Raw genomic sequence first — 19,736 nt, 5'->3', positions numbered from 1 at the left:
CTTGCCATTGTTCAGTTTAAAAGTCACAACCCAGTGGACTTAACAGTGGCTAGTGGCAAGTCTTTAGCTGATAATGTTGCCAAAAAGGCAGTCAAAGAATGCACACCTCACCCTTTGTTCATGATATAGCTTACATCATAATATACTGTATCCCCCATTCTCAGTTCTCTTAAAATTATAATAATAAAACAAAAACAATAACAAAAAAAAACCCAAGTCGTTTGTTTTGTTTTGCAACATTTACTTGCTGAAACCATTTTACCAAACAGAATAATAAATATATTATATGATGAGAACAAGTGAATCTCCTAATGTGACTGCTGAATCTCATCACCATGACTCACTGAGTTTATAATATTCTAATAGACGATGCCTTGGTATTTAATATACATACATTATACAGACATTAGATTTATTTGTGTATTAATATCTCTCATACATGTCAAAGCGTGCCAATAAGTGAACATGAAAATGTTCTGACTGAGCATACAAATATAGGTCTATGCTGAACAGGATGCAGTTGATGATCCATAAACTGATTATCCATGATCCAGCCATGTACCACACATTCAAAATACATTTGATTGATCAATAATTTTTTTCCAAGCACTCATTCATATACACATACAAAACATAACAAATTGTATCCACTACCCAAGTGAAAAACAAAAATAAAATCAGACACACTTGCACAATGTACACCTAGTCATTTAACGTGTCTTGTATTTCAGCTGAATTTTGTTATTTCTATTTCTTGGTCAAATGTCTATGGTTAGCCAGATCGAAATCAGATCCATGTTAACCATTGGCCAAGCTGTCCAATGCAAAGTCGGTTGCCATATAAAAACGAAATCACATTTTACTGGTACCAGCTTTTATATGATGTGATGTGTTTGCTTTTTGGTTACTGCTGGTGGCTTTCAATGACATGACAATGGTTACTTAATTGGATTTCAGTAGTTTTAAATCCATCACAATCAGAATTAATCCGTCGGAGCAGAAGACTTAGGAAACGACCAGGTGCCATAGGGGGCATCCAGAAAGAAAGGTAGGAAACATGAGAAGCCTAAAAGACAGCCAAAAGACATTGTATATTTCTCATCACCACTAGATTCACTGCTTTTTTTGCAGAAGAGAGGAGTTTACAAGAAGCCATCACTATTCAGCCATGCTGGCCACATTAGACAAAAACACTCAGCCAAGAAAACCAAGAAAAAGGAATAAGGACGAGTAACATGTTATAATATTCAAAATGTAAATAAACTCCAGAGACATATAATAAAAGGTAAGGATATTTGAGTTTGAGTGCAAGAGACATTCTGGGGTATACAAATTTTTGCATTCAAAATGAAAAGCCACTTGTTCGATCCCTTTACAAAGAGAATCCACTCAGTCCACAAATTGTATTATTTTTTTAATTGTAGTGCCACTGGGAGTTATTTCAAGTTGGTTGATTCTGGGAAGTGATTTCTGGTCAAAATTAATGGCTGACAAAATTTTATAACAGCTTCCAATTTGACTACATTGTTATACCTTGGTGCTGAACTAAAATCATACTGTTTGGGATTCAGTCCAGCAGAATCACAGAATTGGAACAGCTATGTGCTGTTATGCATGCAAGTAAAAATTGTGGGCACAAATAAGATGTAACTTTATGGGCTAAGATGCCCTTTGGTTCCATAAACTACATGAATAGTGAGTGGAATTCTAGTATGGTTTGTAAAAACAGGGATCAACAACACCATCGATTTGAGTAACTGCCGTTACGATGCTGCAGGGCTAACAGTCATTTTTAAAGGTACAGAGCTCTTTTTGGTCCTAAAATTGATTCGATCTGTGTGTGCAAATCCAAAGAACACATGGAAACTGAAGACATTTGGGCATTGGGAGAGAGGGGTTGTAGATGAGCAGATAAAATTCCTTCCGTCCCTCAATTCAGCCCTTGACAAACACCATGGAGTGTTTTTCCACACATTCCTGTACCTCCACATCTTTATTCAGCTCCTGCACTGTGACTTCTTTGACCAGATTATGATCTCAGAGTCAGACTCAGTCAGGATCTGTGCCACTACTTCCAGGCACAAAGAGCAGGAAAAGAGAATCACCTCACTTCATTCCTAGAACAAAGAGCTTTCTGCAAGTTTCCTGAGTCATTTTCTGACAGCCTGGCGATAACTGTGTCTCTGGCCTTGGCTTGTGCCTGTGCCATTGCCTGTGTTGGAAGGAGCTTTGTCTCTGGTGCTGCAAGTGACACTGATCTCCTGGAGACTGGGGCTGGACTGAGCCCTCTGCAGAGACCCCTCTGCCAGCAGCATGGCCTCAAAGACTGACAGATCATCACTTTCACAGCGCTGCTTCGCTCTTAGTAGCATGCTGTATGTCTCATATCGTGTTTTCTGAAAGGACAGAGAGAGAGAATATTGTATACATAATCCAGTCATTTTCAAAAAGTTCAAACACTGTAAAATGTAAATAAAACCGAATTTGCAAATCCATATTCTATTCACAACAAAAATAATATCTATAATGCTTTAACCAAGAATATATACCATTTTAACGGGGGAAAGAAGTTATTTTTGAATTTGATAGCTGCAACTCGTCAAAAAAAAAAAGTTGGGACAGGGCCATATTTACCACTGTGTAGCATCATGTGTTCTGTCTGTATACACCTGGGAACTAAGAAGACCAGCAGCACCTAAACTCTTCTACTACGAAGTGATGCTATTGTAATAGATGCAAAATGCAGTTAGCATTGTCCTGCTCAAATATGCAAGATCAAAAAAAATGTTTTCTGGATGTAAGCATTTTTTGCACTAAAACAGTACAGTACATTATATACCGTTCAGCATTGATGGAGCCTTTCCAAATTTGCAAGCTGCCCTGTTATGCACTCCCATACCACCAGAGATGCAGCTTTGTGAACAGAGTGCTGATAAGCCTGGTGATCCTTCTCCTATTTAGTCTGAAAGATGTGGTGTCGAAGGTTTCCAAAAAATTTCGATACATCAGACCACAGAATAGTATTCAACTTTGCCTCAGTACATTTTAAATGAGCTTTGGCCCAGAGAGGCATTTCTGGATCATGTTCACGCATTTCGTCTTCTTTGCATGATAGAGATTTAACCTGCATTTGTGGAAGACATGGCAAACTGTGTTCACAGACAATGATTTGTTGAAGTTAATGAGCAAATTTAGTGATTTCAATTTCCAATCATGACTGTTTTGAAAGCAGTGCCACCTGAGGGCCTGGCGATCACGGGCATCAATATTAATTTTCGCCCTAATCCCTTGTTTTACATAGATCACTCCAGATTTTTTTAAACTCTTGATGATATGTACTGTAAATTATAAGATATTCAACTGCTTTGCAAAATTATCTTGAACATTTGTAGGCACATCACAGTTTGGTGAAGCTCTGCCCATCTTTAATTCAGAGAGAATTTGCCTCTCTAAAACCCAAATCATCTTACTTATTTACCTGTTGTCAATTAACCTAATTAGTTGCAAAATGTTTAGTTTTAAGAACACCTGTGGTTTCTAGACTTTTTTTTTTTTGCCCCATCCCAACTTTATTAAGACATGTTGAAGCCATCAAAATTAATTAATTAATTTTTTGGTTAAAATGGAAAATTTCCTTATTTCAAACATTTCTATATATGTGAATATAATATGGGTTTGGAATTTGCAAATCTTTGCATTCTGTTTTTATTTTCATTTGACACTGTCACTTTTTTGGAAGTGGGGTTGAATTTACATTATTTAAAAAAAAATAATTACACATGCTTCATAAATTTAATTTGTATATTTATGCAGGACAGAGAAGTGGATGCAAGAGCAAATTATTTTAATAAAGTAATAATAAACATATAAATGACAAAAATATTGGCAAAACAAAAGGCATGAAGGACTATCAACAATAAAAACAAACATTAAAGACAAATGTAAGACCCAGAGGGCTGTGAAAGGTGAGACTGACATTCATGTCAAAATGTGGCTTAAGTGCAGAGGTAATGTGATATGTGAGGGGGGAATGGCTGATAGGAACCAATTTTTTCTAATCAAAAATCATTTTTGGCCAAAAAATGTTAAGCACCAACAAAGAATAAGGGCTAATTTCCACCTCTTATATAATAATGTACATTTAAACATGTAGTCTAATTCCAACCCAAAATTACTAGCACCTTTTATAAAAGTATCTAAGGAGAAGAAAAACACAACAATGTTTTGCACATACATGTGTTTAGACAGAATTTTTTTTTTTTATAGCTCAACCCGACAAACACTTCTTAAAGCGTTGCAAAGCCTTCTGCAATATTAATATTTGTTGATTTTTTTTTTGGCAGAGAATAACAATGTCCATGTTTTCTTTTAAGGAACCTTCAGTTCTTCTGTATTGTAATGCATTATGTTTATTCATGTTTATTTTAATACATAATCCTCCCTTTCTTTGTGGAATGTAATCAAAGATTTTTGCTCACTCCTTTTAGAGGATGCAAATAATTTAGCAGTTGACCATATAAGACTAACAAAACACTGCTAAAATTGAATCACCGATTAATATTATTAGTCAAATAAAAATATTATAGAGAGCTTGAATGCTTAATAAGTCATAGTGGTCTCTCACCTCGAACTCCAAATACTCCTCCCTAAGCCGGTATTCCTCAAGCTCACGACCTTTGACCTTCCGATCAGGTGGGTATGCGCGGAGCTCTGCCAACTCTGTGGAGGTGGCATGAAAGCGAGCCTCATGAGCTTCTACCTGTTCATCCTAAACACACACAAAAGATATATGTATATATGTATATATATAAATATATATATATATATATATATATATATATATATATACACACACACACACACACACACACACACACACACACACACACACACACACACACACACACACACACACACACACACACACACACTTTGTCTTGCATTATTCTTTATTCTAAAACATGCAGTTTTATATGTTCTAGTTTAGTCATGTGACCTGTGAGTGTCTGGAGGTGGAGCCTGGTAGCAGTGGACGACTGAATTTCTTCTGGGAACCAATGGCAGCTGGGAGAGGCGGCGCAGAAAACAATGCTGCCACTGTATTGATGCGAGTAATCCAAGACTGCATTTGTTCCGCATTCCTATATACACACACACACACACACACACACACACACAGACACCCCCCGCACACAAACAGTTTATGGATCCAGTTTATGTCTGCAGTATAGAGGTTGTACTAACATAATATTTACTTGAAATACAGTTGGTTCAGATATGATTAACTACTTTTCGGGAAGGAAATACGTTTCACAGTCAATGTAAACTGCACACATATTCACATACACTTCATAAAATAAGACCTCTAACTAGGGCAAAAAGGAAGTGGAGCAGAACAAAATCCCAAGAGAGTGTGGATACAGGGCCAGCAGAAAATATATCCAATTCAAACAAACCCAACACATAACAGATCAGTGACATAATGGCCATGCATGCCACATACAAGGTACTGGGCTTTTGGTTCGGTGCACATGTGTACCAAATGCAATCCTTTTCACATGCAGAATATAGATAAAATATGAATTTCTTCACCGAAATACGATTTGTAGTGCTTTATATAACATGCACAAAATTGCTACCAAGACATTCTAACAATATGGATTCTTTAGCGTTTTATGTCCAGCTTCAAGAATTTCTCTTAAAAGGAGAAATTCCGCATATTGAAAAAAATAATGAATAAAGGATGGAAGGAATAAAGACATTTGTTAAAGTATGCAGAAATAAGTAGAACAATCTAAATTACCCAAATGGGATTTAACAAATGTAAACTATTTAATTAAATTTTTCCATTCATTAAATTTTATTTAATTTAATTTGTGCCAATTGAATTGATTACTTAATTTAACCAATATAATAAAAAAGTGGTTTGTAGATTTGTAAATTGTATTTATTCTATTTTATTTTTTTATATATATTTTATTCTTAATTTAATATTATAAAATATTATTTTATATATTAATTAACCAAGCAGGCATTTTATTTTACATTGTTTAAAATTTTTAAGAATAATAAATTGCAATTATTTCCCATGACTGGACTGAAATCGAATCGAACCGTGAATTAAAATCCAAGGCACGAACCGAACTATGAATTTTGTGTCTCCGTAGCCTGATCAAAAAGAAGTCACACACACCACTTTCGGCTTTCATGAACACATGCATTCACTGTAACATTATTTCATTAACCATATGCAACAGCATTTATTTACTTTTAGACTTACATTAGACAGGAGAGAATGAAATTGTACTAAAGTCACAATTAGAACCTGATGAATCTCAGCATAGTCATCCATGCTTCATCAAAGAAAAAAACACTAATTACCTAGCCATTCTTTATATTCAGGTGCTCAGCTAAATTAATTTCATTGCTGTATAATGCTGCTGAGCTGAGACCTGACCAACTAAAGCAATCCCATAACATTGCCTCTAGAGGCACTGTGCATGATTGATGCATCACTTTAAGTGCTTCCTTACTTACCCTGATGCTTTCATCTGTGAAAATAGTGCAAATCTGGAATCTGAGATCACATCACTTTTTTATTGCTCTGTAATAAAATCTTAATGCTCCCTGTCAAATTAGTACTAGCCTCTTTTCTATACTGGATTAATTTTCCTTAAAAGAATTGTCACTAGCTTGTTATCATCATGAACAGCAGCTACGCTAATTCCTCTGTAGACAGCACTGTAATAATAAAACACAATCAATTACAAAGAATAGCTTAATTTTATTTATTCCCTCATGAAAATCATCAACTTGTATTATCGATCCCTTCCCTACAAGTTTCTTCAAACAGATAATTCCAGATTTAATTAAACTGGTTATGTAACTATATCCTTCAAACTGGCTGTTATCAACCCGCTAATTAAGAAACCTGCTACAAACTACAGGCCAATAGCAAACCTCTAATTTATCACAAAGACTTTAGAAAAGGTTGTAGCACAGCAGTTATTTTTACACCTACTTAGGAATAAAAATGTTTAAATGTATCAGTTGGGATTTAGGTCTCATCATAGCACAGTCTCAGCAGTAATGAAAGTGGTAAATTACCTTATATTGGCCACTGATCAGGGTTTTGTCTCTTGTTTTGCTTGACCTTAGTGCAGATTTTGACACCATTGATCATAATATCCTACTTGCTAGACTTGTAAATGTTGAAATAAAGGAATCAGCTCTCTCCTGGATTAGGTCTTTGTTGACTGGTCTTTGTTGATCGGTTTGTTGATGTAAATTGTGAGTTCTTCACACTCTCTGAGGTAAAGTTTGGTACTCCGCAAGGATCTGTCTTAGGCCCACTGCATATACAAAGAGAAAAGCAGTGGGCCTAAGACAGATCCTTGCGGAGTACCAAACTTTACCTCAGAGAGTGTGAGTTCTTCACACTCTCTGAGGTAAAGTTTGGTACTCCGCAAGGATCTGTCTTAGGCCCACTGCTTTTCTCTTTGTATATGCTGAAGCTACACAATTGTATATATTTCAGCAAAGCCAGATGAGAGAGATAAGCTTAACAATGTTGAGGAGTGTGTAAACAACATTAGACAGTGGATGCTTGATAACTTCCTTCTGCTCAACTCGAATAAGACGGAATTACTTTTACTAGGACCACATGCAGCGAAAAGCAAACTTTCTGATTATGTAGCATCTCTGGATAGTGTCTGCATCTCAGTGTGTACAGCAAAGAACTTGGTGTGATTAACATTACCAGGATAGCCTTCTTTCACCTTTTCACCAATTTGAAATATGTCATTACAGGATGCAGAAAAACTAGTTTATGCTTTTGTTACCTCCGCAGTATCTGAGTGAACTTGTAACTATACCAATATGATCCTCCACGCCCACTTAGAGCAAAAGCTGCAGGCCATTTTTTAGTACCTTAAATAATAAAGACTACAGCAGGTGGCAGATTTTTCTCTTATAAAGCCCCACAGTTATGGAACAGCCTTACAATTAGTGTTCAGGACTCAGACACGGTCTCAGTGATCAAGTCAAGGCTGAAAACATATTAATTTAGTCAAGCCTTTTATCAGTAGGTTTCTCTTAGGTAAAGGAGCAGATCTAGAGGGATCATGGATATAAAGTGTTCAGTGAACTTGGATATTTGTATGCTTTTGTCCCCTCACTCTTACAGGTTTACTGTTCCTGCCCCTTTCCTCTCCTCGTATCTGCCTGTCATCATTCCGGCCTGCCTCTGAATGGTGTTCTCTTCGATTGGAGGTTTCACATCAACGGCCTGGGGATCCATGAAATTACGGAGTAACACAGGAGCTTTAAGGGTGGTTTTGGACTGTAGTGACTAAGTTTGTATGTAATAAATGGACATTCGGTGCTACCCAGATGAGGATGGATTTCCTCTTGAGTCTGATTCCTCTCAAGATTTCCTCCTTATGCCATCTCAGGGAGTTTTTTTCCTGCCACATTTTTAAGAACATTCATATTAGGGCTGCAACTAGAGAGTATTTTGATAATCGGTTAATTGGACGATTATTTTTTATCTTTTTTTTTATTAGTCAGATGAAAAAAAAAACTTTTTTTTTAATTAGATGTTTTGCTTATTATAACTTTATAAAACCTTGTTTTAGTATCTGGATCTTGTGCATAATTGTTGCAAAATGGGGAACCTGGCACTACTCTGTGAGCAGAGACATCCAGAGAAATGTTCTGCGTGTGGTACTCACGGAGCTTGGAACAGGTAGACCCTCCAGTCGGCTGTGCGCAGGTAGAACACGTTGGGCCGCTTGTGATAATCGGTGGCTCTAACAGCCAGCGAGTGGTGAATGGACACGGCGTTCTTCAGATCTTCATCAGAAAGCTGCTTATCAGGCTGAATCTCACCCTGGTACAGAAAACAATTATTAATTAAATCTATTAAAAGCATCGTAAAAATGGGAACAGACAAGACAGAAGACCGTGTGGGTCATTTGCCACATTGCCAGAAGTAAGATTTTATTTGTTAAATCAAATAAAAATAAATCTATTAAATCTATATGCTTTCCCATACTTTGTCTTTATTTCAGATTGCAAAATGAAAGAGCTGGACATGCTTTGGTATTAAGCCTTAAAAACCCTGAAACATTTAGTCATGTAATACACGATATATATCTTATGTCACTGATACCTTAAATCTAATGCTACATTAAGCTACAGAAGGACAAATAGATAGATTCTTCTTCTTCTTTCGGCTTCTCACATTAGGGGTTGCCCATCTTCACACCCCACCTGTCGTCTACATCTGCCTCTTTCACACCAACTACCTTCATGTCTTCCCTCACCACATCCATAAACCCCCTCCTTGGCCTTTCTCTTTTTCTCCTTCCTGTCGGCTTCATCCTCAGCATTCTCCTACCGATATACCCCATGCCCCTCCTCTGAACATGTCCAAACCATCTCAATCTTGCCTTCCTCACCTTGTCTCCAAAACGTTCTACATGCACTGTCCCTCTAATAAACTAATTTCTAATCCTGTCCATCGTAGTCACTCCCAACGAAAACCTCAACATCTTCAGCTCTGCTACCTCCAGCTCCACCTCCTGTCTTTTACTCAATGCCACTGTCTCTAAACCATACAACATCGCAGGTCTTACCACAGTCCTATAAACTTTCCCTTTCACTCTTGCAGATACTCTTCTATCACAAATCACTCCTGCCACTCTTCTCCACCCACTCCACCCTGCCTGCACTTTTTTCTTCACTTCTCTAACACACTCTTCATTACTTTGCACTGTTGACAGTAGGTACCTGAACTCCTCCACCTTCTCCACCTCTTCTCCCTGCAACCGCACCACTCCACTGCCCTCCCTCTCATTCACACACATGTACTCTGTTTTACTCCTACTGACTTTCATTCCCCTTCTCCCCAGCACATACCTCCACCTCTCCAGGATCTTCTTAACCTTGCTCACTACTCTTACCACAAATCACAATATCTTCCGCAAACATCATTGTCCAAGGAGACTCCTGTCTGACCTCGTCCATCAACCTGTTCATCACCACTGCAAACAGGAAAGGGCTCAAGAGTTCATGTGCGTCATTTCTTGCCTTTGTAATGTGCTTTAGACTATCAGTTGTCTTGTGCAGAGGAGAGGGTAAGTACCATAAAATTCTGTACTGTATAATTCCACATTACAGCAAGAATAAAAAAATTAATTACAAATGAAGGTTAGTCAATCCAAAAAATCTCAAGAACTTTAAATGTTTTCCCAAGTGTATTTGCCAACGCTATTAAACGCTACGGTGAAACAAGCTCTCACGAGGACCGTCCTAGGAAAAGCAGAGCTACTGCTGCAGCAGAGGATAAATTTATTAGAATTACAAGCATCAGAAACCGTGGATTTACATAAAAGCATCTCTGAGTTTTAGTGGCAGACATATTTCAACATCCATCGTTCAGAGAACACTGCTTGAGTCAGACCTTCATGGTCGATTTTCGGCAAGGAAACCATTACTTCAGAAGAACAACAAGCAGAAGAGACCTGTTTGGGCCAATAGACATTAGATCAGTGGAAAACCATCTATTTGTGAGCCCAAATGTGAGATTTTAGGTTCTAGCTGCCGTGTCTTTGTTAGATATACAGATGGTTCCTGAATGTGTGGTTTCCACTGTAAAGCATGGAGAAGAAGATGTGATGGTTGCTTTGCTGGTGATTCTGACGATGATTTAGTCAGAATTAAGGGGACACTTATCCTGTATGGCTACCACAGCATTTTGCAGTGATATGCCATCACATCTGGTTATCACTTAGTGGGGGCATTATTTGTTTTCCAACAGGACAAATCACCCAAAACACACCTCTAGATTATGAAAGAGCTATTTCTTTACTATTCTTATCTACTATTCTTATGGAATGTTAAATCAGATGACCTGTCCTCCACAATCACCTGATCTAAATCCAGGTGACTACCCCGACTGACTGAGACAATACCAAAAGTGTGCAAAGCTGGCTACTTTTAAGAACCACAATTTAAAACATATTGTGGGTTATTTAACATGTTTTTGTTTACTATCATTTATTTTATTTACATAATTCAATTTACAGAGTCAATAAAACACAGTATATATATATATATATATATATATATATATATATATATATATATATATATATAAAATAGAGAGAGAGAGAGAGAGAGAGAGAGAGAGAGAGAGAGAGAGAGAGAGAGAGAGAGACGTAGTGAATAAACATGTTATCAACGTGTTAATTTGACAGCCTTATCGTGTGTGTACAACTCATGCTCATAGTCAGGCAGAAAGTCATGTAGCAACACAAGAAGGAAAAAAGCTTCTCACCTTCTGGAGGTAAAGAATAAGACCCTTCAGGATAGCATAGAAAGTCTTCCAACCTCTTTTTCCACGTGGAGCTGTAATTTGTAAAATAATTGAATCCGGTTAATGTTTTACTGAAACACAGAACTGACCACAACTGGAAATGTGTGTATAAGTAGAAAAGATAGCAATTTATGCTGCTCTTCTGTCACAGTTTATCACAGAAACAAAATAAATGTTTATATTAGGGACACATACTAGCAGACTTCCTATATGCATATAAATATATTAAGCTGAGATGATATCACCCAGTGATAGATGTGCATTTATGGCACTTTGGCAGACACCCTTATCGAAATGACTTATAGTTGATGTCACTTACTGAGCAGTTGAGTGTTAAGGGCAACTTGGCCGTGCTGGAAATTTGAACTCAAATAAGTCCAATGTCTTAACCACTGAGCTACCGCTTTCCACCCCTATCCCAAGCAATATCATTGCAGTAGATGTTTAAATATTTATAGTGAAAGATATGAAGGATATATAAGAGGTTAGAGTTGTAAATAAGCAAATTGGGATAGTGTGGTTTCAAAGAGAACCAAAGTATTTATTTTTCCACTGGCTCATTATAGTAAATGTCCTGGCACAGAGGCACATGGAAGTAATTAGTAAGTAATTATTATATTATTCACAGTATTCTTTTTATATTGCATTTAGTCCAATATGCACTCACTTCAAGCCATATTTGAGGTTCAGTTGCCTCTTATTGTTGCTTCTTTTGTCTGATTAACTATTAATAACTGTACTGAGAGAAACTGTGAAAACAATGAGGTGCCAAATTACAAATCAGCAGTTGCCTTGATAGCCCACAATGGGCTTTAATCCAAAAACCCATATTCACAACAAATGAGAGTTTACCACCCTCTAGTGCTAACAAATGTATATTGCACCAAATTAATTGCAGTATTTTCCCAAAGTTCATTCATATTTGATAAACAATGCTTGTGTTTTTTCAGTGATTCTCTGCACTTCTATATATCAATCAGACCAGCCACATGTTTTGCACTTTAAAATAGCTGTCAGGGCGTGAACTGATAAAAGTAGTGAATATTGAAACATACTTCTTTTCCCGTCACTGTCAGCGTGGACTTTGCGTACCAGGAAACCCATCTTGTAGAGAAGTGCACCAGATGATGGCACTATCCCTCTCCCTGTGCACTTCATGTCTCTTGAATTTGTGTCTTCGCGATGCTCTCCCAACTCCGAGAACGACTTACGCAACTCCTCATCACTAAAGAACGTAAATAAAAATCCCATTAGGTTAGACACACAAACCCATTTCTAAGTACAATGAAGCCCTCAGGATGATCAATTAGAGTACGTCAGAACATTTAATTACTAGTGAATTAAACACAAAGCTCTGTTGCCCTATTCTGTGTCCCTATTTTATACGGCACACATGGCTGAATGCATGGCACCGTGCCTGCTAATGAGCTCTCCTGACTTGTGCTCATATCAGACTGTTGTTCCTGATAGTTGACACTATAATACTTGCTCTTCTCCCCACCATCTGTTTTTTTTTTTTTTTTTTTTTTTTTTGCCCTTCACCGTGTGCTCTCTAAAGCAACTCTTGGTGGCATGTCAGTGATTTAATTAATCCATAGTGTGCAAGGTTGCATCACTTTACAAGACAAAGTGTCACTGGACCAGTAGGAAACTTTTTTTTTTTTTTATTATCTAGCATTGCTAATGCAAAGGGATTGCCTAGTTCATGTCTTTTAGGGAACCTTCAAAGGGCCAACTATCCAATAAACCATGAAATGTTTTATAAAGGAAATACAATTTAAATATTAATATCGGTTCATAGATTACAATTAAAATTGTTAAAACAGCACATAAGAAAATAACAAAGAATCGGTCGGAAGGTTTTTTTTTTAAATCCGTATTTAAAAACACCTACAGACAAATTAAAACCTGGAGCTGTGTCTTATGCTAAAAACTAAGGGAAGGATTTTGTCAAGGCTTCTGTTAGCAAAGTGAAATATTTGGAATGAGCTATGCTGCTTCAGAAGGCCAACAAGAAAAGCCAGGGTTAAACCATTCAGATATTTAAACAAAAAAACTGATTTCGTACTTATTGTAAAACCTGACTACAGACCATGAGCATATTTATTTCCAAGTAGAGGTATGAACTTCTGAAATCAAGCAAGCTTTAATTAAGAAAACAGCAAGGCAGTCAGCCACCAACACCTTGTAATAGCCAAAAAACTAATCTCATCATTGTACAGAGCTAAAATATGGTCTCTAGATACTTCATCAGAGGTGATATCCGTTTATGTGGGACTTTATTAATGAGCAACTTTTCACTATACCAGGGTCTTAAACTGTGGGGGTAAAATCAGCTATTTTGCATGTATGAAACAGCAACACAGTGCCACATATCAGCTACAGATCCACACACTAAAGGTTGTAAACACTGGGCTTGAGAACATTGTGGTTAAATGATTGTATAAACCTAATCTGGTGTTATATAAGCCACTGTGAACATGTCCAAATCAATAAGATATCTTCTGCTGAAATACTGTACCATTTTACAGCTTTAAGCGTGGGCCAAAAAAGCTAAAATGGATCTTAACCAGAGGCTGAACCCTGAATGGTTTCATCACCAACAGGCAGAAAAAAAGTGCAGCGGTCAAACCGCATACACAAACACGACTGACTGACGGAGCATGTGCGGAAAACTTCAAGCCTGTTGCCTGGCAACTGCCAGCATTATCTCACACAAAGGGGAAAAAAACATGGAGAGATGAGAGGAAGACTGACACGTGCATGAGAAATGATATAAGAAATGGTTGGAGAAATGGTAAGACAAAGAAAAGAAAAATCTAAAGGTGTTATAATATTTGCAGGTCTATCTTCTTTACAATATAATATACAGGTCTATCTACTATACTGTCAATTTTGTAGGTGCACAAGTATGTCTTTATATGATTGTATTAAAGATTTCAGTATAGTACACAGCTTTTTATTAGGTTTATTAAAATACATGTATAAGCCAAGTGTCTCTGAAGCTCCATGATGTGAAACAAGCTGATGTTTCAATATTAAGCATATTTAAAATGATAGTACTGTATGAGAATAATTTGGCCATTCTTCCCTACACAATTATGTAGAATTATTGCGCAGGACTGGCTCTGATTTGATGGTGATCGAAAATCAAAATGAGTATAGTAAAAATGGCAACTTTCTGTATAATTCTGCCAATCATTTTTGAGGTTCAGAAGTGAATATACAAAGAAAGACAAACCAAGTGCAGAGGCTGAAGTGTGTATTAATGGACCAGCACTAAGTAGGAACAAACAATGTAATGCTAGAAGGAGTGTGGCAGCTAATGAGGACACATAAAACACACACACACACACACACACACACACACACACACACACACACACACACACACACACTGAAAAGCACACACACAGCCACAAAAATAACCTCACCCTAACATATGCAATCAAATAACATCAGCCAGCCATCTAAATTCACTGCCATTCTGATGGGTACATAAGGCACTGCCACAAAACACATTCACATATACCTAAGAACGTGTTTATTCTCACACACACAAACACACACATTTTAATCACAGATTCTCCCTACCCTACATAAAAAGCTATATTTAGGCATGCAGAGACCTCAAAATTACTCTATAATTAATAATAAATAATGTTACACCCATGTTATTTACACATATGGGAGCTTTTACTAGACATTATGACAAAAATATATTTAATGGATTAATAGCATCAATATTGTTAATATTGAAAACATACTTGAAAAAATATTAAGATCATAAAGTTGTAATTTTAAAACCAAAATGTTATATAGTTCTCTGTACATAGACAACCATCCAAATCCCAAGACTACCATTTAGAAGCAGCACACCAGCACCGGTGGGTTTGTCATTTTCACGGTCATCATTGATGCACTGATGCATCACTTTAAATGCTATTAAGCATCTGAGACTAGATATATAACCGTGACATTTAGTCGAGCTAAGAAGTATGGAGGCCAACAATTAAAAGCTGCCATTCTCAACAGAATAATATACACATGAGAGATGACAGGAGTCACAGAAATACCATAGGCAGCAGGGACTGAGCAGAACTTCATCTGTTACACATTCACTTGGGATGAGGTGGAGAAATTAATGAAATTCTGGCAGATTCTGTATAACACAGAAGCTGTTCCAGCCAAAAATCTGTGCATAGCTGGCAGTGAATCAGAGAGATCCCTAAAAAATTATTAATTTAACAAAATATTGTGTGGCAAAATATACACAATTATAATTGAATCTATTAAGAAACTTTGTCAATCAGAATAGGATCACATCTCTACATAGGCCATAATTCTGCATTTGTTTTCACGAGATCTTGCTAAAAATTATTAACGCTCCACTCTTAATCATCTCAGAGATCCTTAAAATTGAAATTCACATGCATCAAAATGGTTGTAGTGGATCCAGAGTCCATTTAAAGAACAACACCGAGAACTATCCACAAAAATACACCCAGGCTGGGGAAACCACTGCATTTTAGAACTAGGAGAAAATCCAGTACCCAGAGAAAACTCATAAAGAAACAAGGACAACACATAAAAAATGTACACAAAGTACATAACTCCGGATCGAACCTGAAACCCTAGAGCTGTGAGCTGGCTATGTGCAATGTGCGATGTGCTACACGGCCACACTTTCCATATACTGTTATGATATGAGCCTTCTAAATAACTATCATCATCCAAGCACATAATTAGAACTTGAACCTGCATCTTAGCACTGTGACCCTCTTCACTTATGTACATAATCCAGATAATTATGTCTGTGCTTACCATAGTTGCATGTAACAATAAATCTCTAAGTTGCAAACTGAAACTGTGGAAAAAAAAGCATCATGTTATCTGAAAGTTTAGCTAAGAAAATATGTACATGATCTACAACAAGCCTCAGACATGCTGTGCAATTCATTCATATGTACGCTAGAACATCAACAGCAAAAAAAATAAAAAATAATGCCCACATCCCACTAGCACCACTGTCTTGCCATGTTCACACCAAACAGGATGATTCCATGGACTCATGGTGCTTACATCATTCTGTTCCTCTTATATATGTACAATGCAAAAAAATTCAGATTTATTATTATTTTTTATTTCACTCTTCAACAATTCCCCACAGGAGAAAAAAAACGTTTTCTAAGATCGAATATGTTCTTCACAATCAGGATTATCTGAGTTGTAGGTTATTTGTACAGTTGTTCAGTATTTTATTTTTTTAAAAGGTTTTTATTTTATTACTTTACTATAAAAATAAGTAGTATAGTATGACCCGTGGAGATGTACATTGGTTTTATCGTAGGCTTCTGAGTGAAGTAACTAAGGGTTTAACTAATTGGCAGGAATTCGACTGTTTGTATCCTAACAATGCCACAGGCTCCTGTAACCAAGAGGATTGCTTTCTACTTGCTCAATATTCAACCCAAGCAGCTGTTAGCGCAAACACAGAATAATAAGCCCAACCGGCAGAAACTTGGATGATGCAAAGGATGATTTTTTTTTTTTTTTTTTAAAGCTAAAACTGTAATGCATTAAATTATGTTAACTTTACGCACTAAATTGCATAAAGCAAATCAACCCTAAACTGTGTGTACATAAATACACCTATCAACGTTATACAATCAAGTGACCCTGACTTGTCTTTCATCCCTATATGACATATTGACACAGCATCCTTTCATCCTTTTCCCATATCTATATTTAACCTTCTCATCCAGTTCACTCATCTGCTCTTGCTTTTGCAGTATCCCCAATCCAGTTCTTTCCAGCAACATGCGGCGTCTTCCAGTACACGCTGCACTGCTGCACAACAGCCCACAACTCTTCATATATAATGCATAACCTGGAAAGTGTAACACGTACCCATGTGGAGCAGAGAGCATGTTTGCATAACACTACTACTGTGAAAAGCATCAAATATTTCTCCTGTGATATGCAGCCGAAAGTAAACCCCCAAATCCTGGGATACGTGTCCTGTTCTTGTGTCTGTGACTGACTGAGTGAGGGATTGGGTGCGGAAAAGGAATAAACAGGGAGACTATTTTAAGGCAGGTAGTAGGAGGAATGGAAGCACACCTTTACTTTGAATATAAGGCATTAGCCATGGGTTTCAAAGAGCCTCTGCTATGCACAGCTATGTGCTTATGCTTGTTGTGTTTGTATATTTGTATTTGTGTGTGTGTGTGTGTGTGTGTGTGTGTGTGTGTGTGTGTGTGTGTGTGTGTGTGTGTGTGTGTGTGTGCGTGCAAGAGTGAGAATGAATTCAGATCAGCAAAAGGAGATGAGAGCTGCTGCTATGGAGCGGTAGTCATGGAGGAGTAACCATAGCAACAGCACTAGGAAAACCAGGGATGTTAATTGGTGACTGCGATGGCAAAAGCAAGAATAGAAATCTTTGACACGGTAATGCTCCTACCCTACACCCCTTACAGCATCATCGCAGCAGACGTCATCTACATACACACACTGATACGAACATGTCCCGATTTTATCAAGGATAGCACCACAAATATATTCTAACCTTCAAATGACTTTATAAAACTAAAATCCAATATCTGACATACACTTCACAAAATGACAAATGTTCCGCATTAAAATGGTCATTGCAACTTTTTTATCTAGCAAAACCCAAGAAATGGATGCTGGTAGGCAAGTCAAATAAGGAGAGAAAAAAAAAAACAGGACCCATTTTCTATCTGGCATCATGAGCATGTACAGTAGAAGAGACTCACATTGTCCATTGAAGCTTCTCATTCTTAATGGAGTTGTAGAGCGCCTGCAGAGAGACACAACAGGTGAATTAGACAGAAATATTATGCTGAGCTTGAAAGCATAAAAACCATGTCTACCCAAACATATTTATATAAAACACAATTCAGAGGCTCAAAGGCAACAGCGATCATCACTGCAGTGACATAACGTGTCAACAATGTCTTATTTTGTGATTAAATATCAGTCTCCCACAGCTTTAATTAAAAATTTCAAATGATTTGTGATGGAGCCCTCAAATCTGACTGCTGTCATTTTGGATAATTATGCTGCATGCAATTGATTATTCTCAACTGCATCTCTTCTACTGAATAAAACAAAAGAAAAAAAAAAAAAAAAGCACAGCCATTAATTCAAGCACAGCCTATTAATTTGTGGAGTACCGTTAATGGTAATGTGAAAATGGAATCCAAGGCTGTATTCATTTCATGATATGTTGCATTGCAAAACTGATTACATCAGTTACAACATTACAGCTGAGTGATAGCATATCATGACAGCTGACACATTATGAATTATAATCTTATACTGGCTTAATGCTATTCTTGCAACAGGAAATACTGCAAAATAATGCACGTTCAGCAATTTCTCCATGCAAGGGCATATCAGTAAAAGTGGTTACAGCAGTAATATCGTATAAACAGCATATTATATATCGTATTACTGTATACGGCTTCGCATATCAAATTCTTTCAACAATGAGTAGCAATTTTAAAACAGTACTGTGTTACTGAACTATTCATCACATCTAATTCGATTAAGATTTGCTAACAAATATTGCTGGAAAATACTCATAACTAAGTACACATATCTTGCTTTTTACAAACTCCCAAGACTAGTCAGGGCTTTAAAATTTTCACTCCTAGCTACAATTATGCATTTTAACCCCATACTATATGATAATCATCAAAAATACATCTATGTTAATCCACGCTTTTATTCCCCAGTGACAGCAGTAATATGCTTTTTGGTAACTCATACCAACAGGTCCTTACTGTTTGCTATTCAAAATAGACACAAATCAAGATCAATACATTACTCCCTTAACATTGTTACACCAACATCACAGATAGTTGCGAGCACTCACAATAAAATAAAATTGTATTGGATTGGCAGCTTTTAAGAGGATTCCATTGACTACATTCAGAGCCGCACAATAACATTGCCTTTATCTTAATAGAGATTTATCCACAGCAATGTTGAGTGTTAGAAACTGAAGACAACGATTAATTTTACACAACAACGCAGCACTGACAATAATTGCAGCTGGAACCTAAATGAAAGGTTTCTATTAATGCACTTGCTCTAATACGTCATCGTTTCTATAGTAACAGCTCATTCACAGAGACTTGAATGGTGGGTGCAAGCAAGGTAAGTATAATAATAAATTAGCTTTAAAATGTATAGCTGTTTAACAAATATAAAAGTATTTTAATTTATGTTAAAGAGTTCTGTAAATATTAGGATTATTTCATTTAATTAATTTAATAGTGTTCAGACGAGTTTATGATTTTCGCTCTTTATAGTTGCAATTCTGTAC

General features: G+C 36.8%; 1 protein-coding gene across 2 annotated transcripts in view; it reads right to left on the bottom strand.

Annotated features, from left to right (window-relative positions):
• Positions 1-220: 220 nt before the first annotated feature.
• LOC310734424 (PH and SEC7 domain-containing protein 1) overlaps positions 221-19,736 on the bottom strand; it is a 55,855-nt gene continuing 36,339 nt past the window's right edge. For both annotated transcript variants that reach the window (XM_083556379.1, XM_083556380.1), the window contains exons 11-17: positions 18,160-18,203; positions 12,436-12,605; positions 11,342-11,412; positions 8,733-8,890; positions 4,997-5,141; positions 4,625-4,768; positions 221-2,396 (exon numbers count right to left, since the gene is read on the bottom strand). In XM_083556379.1, coding sequence (XP_083412505.1) covers positions 2,151-2,396; positions 4,625-4,768; positions 4,997-5,141; positions 8,733-8,890; positions 11,342-11,412; positions 12,436-12,605; positions 18,160-18,203 — 978 coding nt within the window. In that variant the 3' untranslated portion in view covers positions 221-2,150. The remainder of the gene's footprint in view (positions 2,397-4,624; positions 4,769-4,996; positions 5,142-8,732; positions 8,891-11,341; positions 11,413-12,435; positions 12,606-18,159; positions 18,204-19,736) is intronic.

Source organism: Silurus aristotelis (genome assembly GCF_946808225.1).
Source record: "Silurus aristotelis genome assembly, chromosome: 12".
NCBI lineage: Eukaryota > Metazoa > Chordata > Actinopteri > Siluriformes > Siluridae > Silurus > Silurus aristotelis.
Note: the sequence above shows the minus strand (reverse complement) of the source record. Positions and strands in the feature narration are given on the sequence as shown.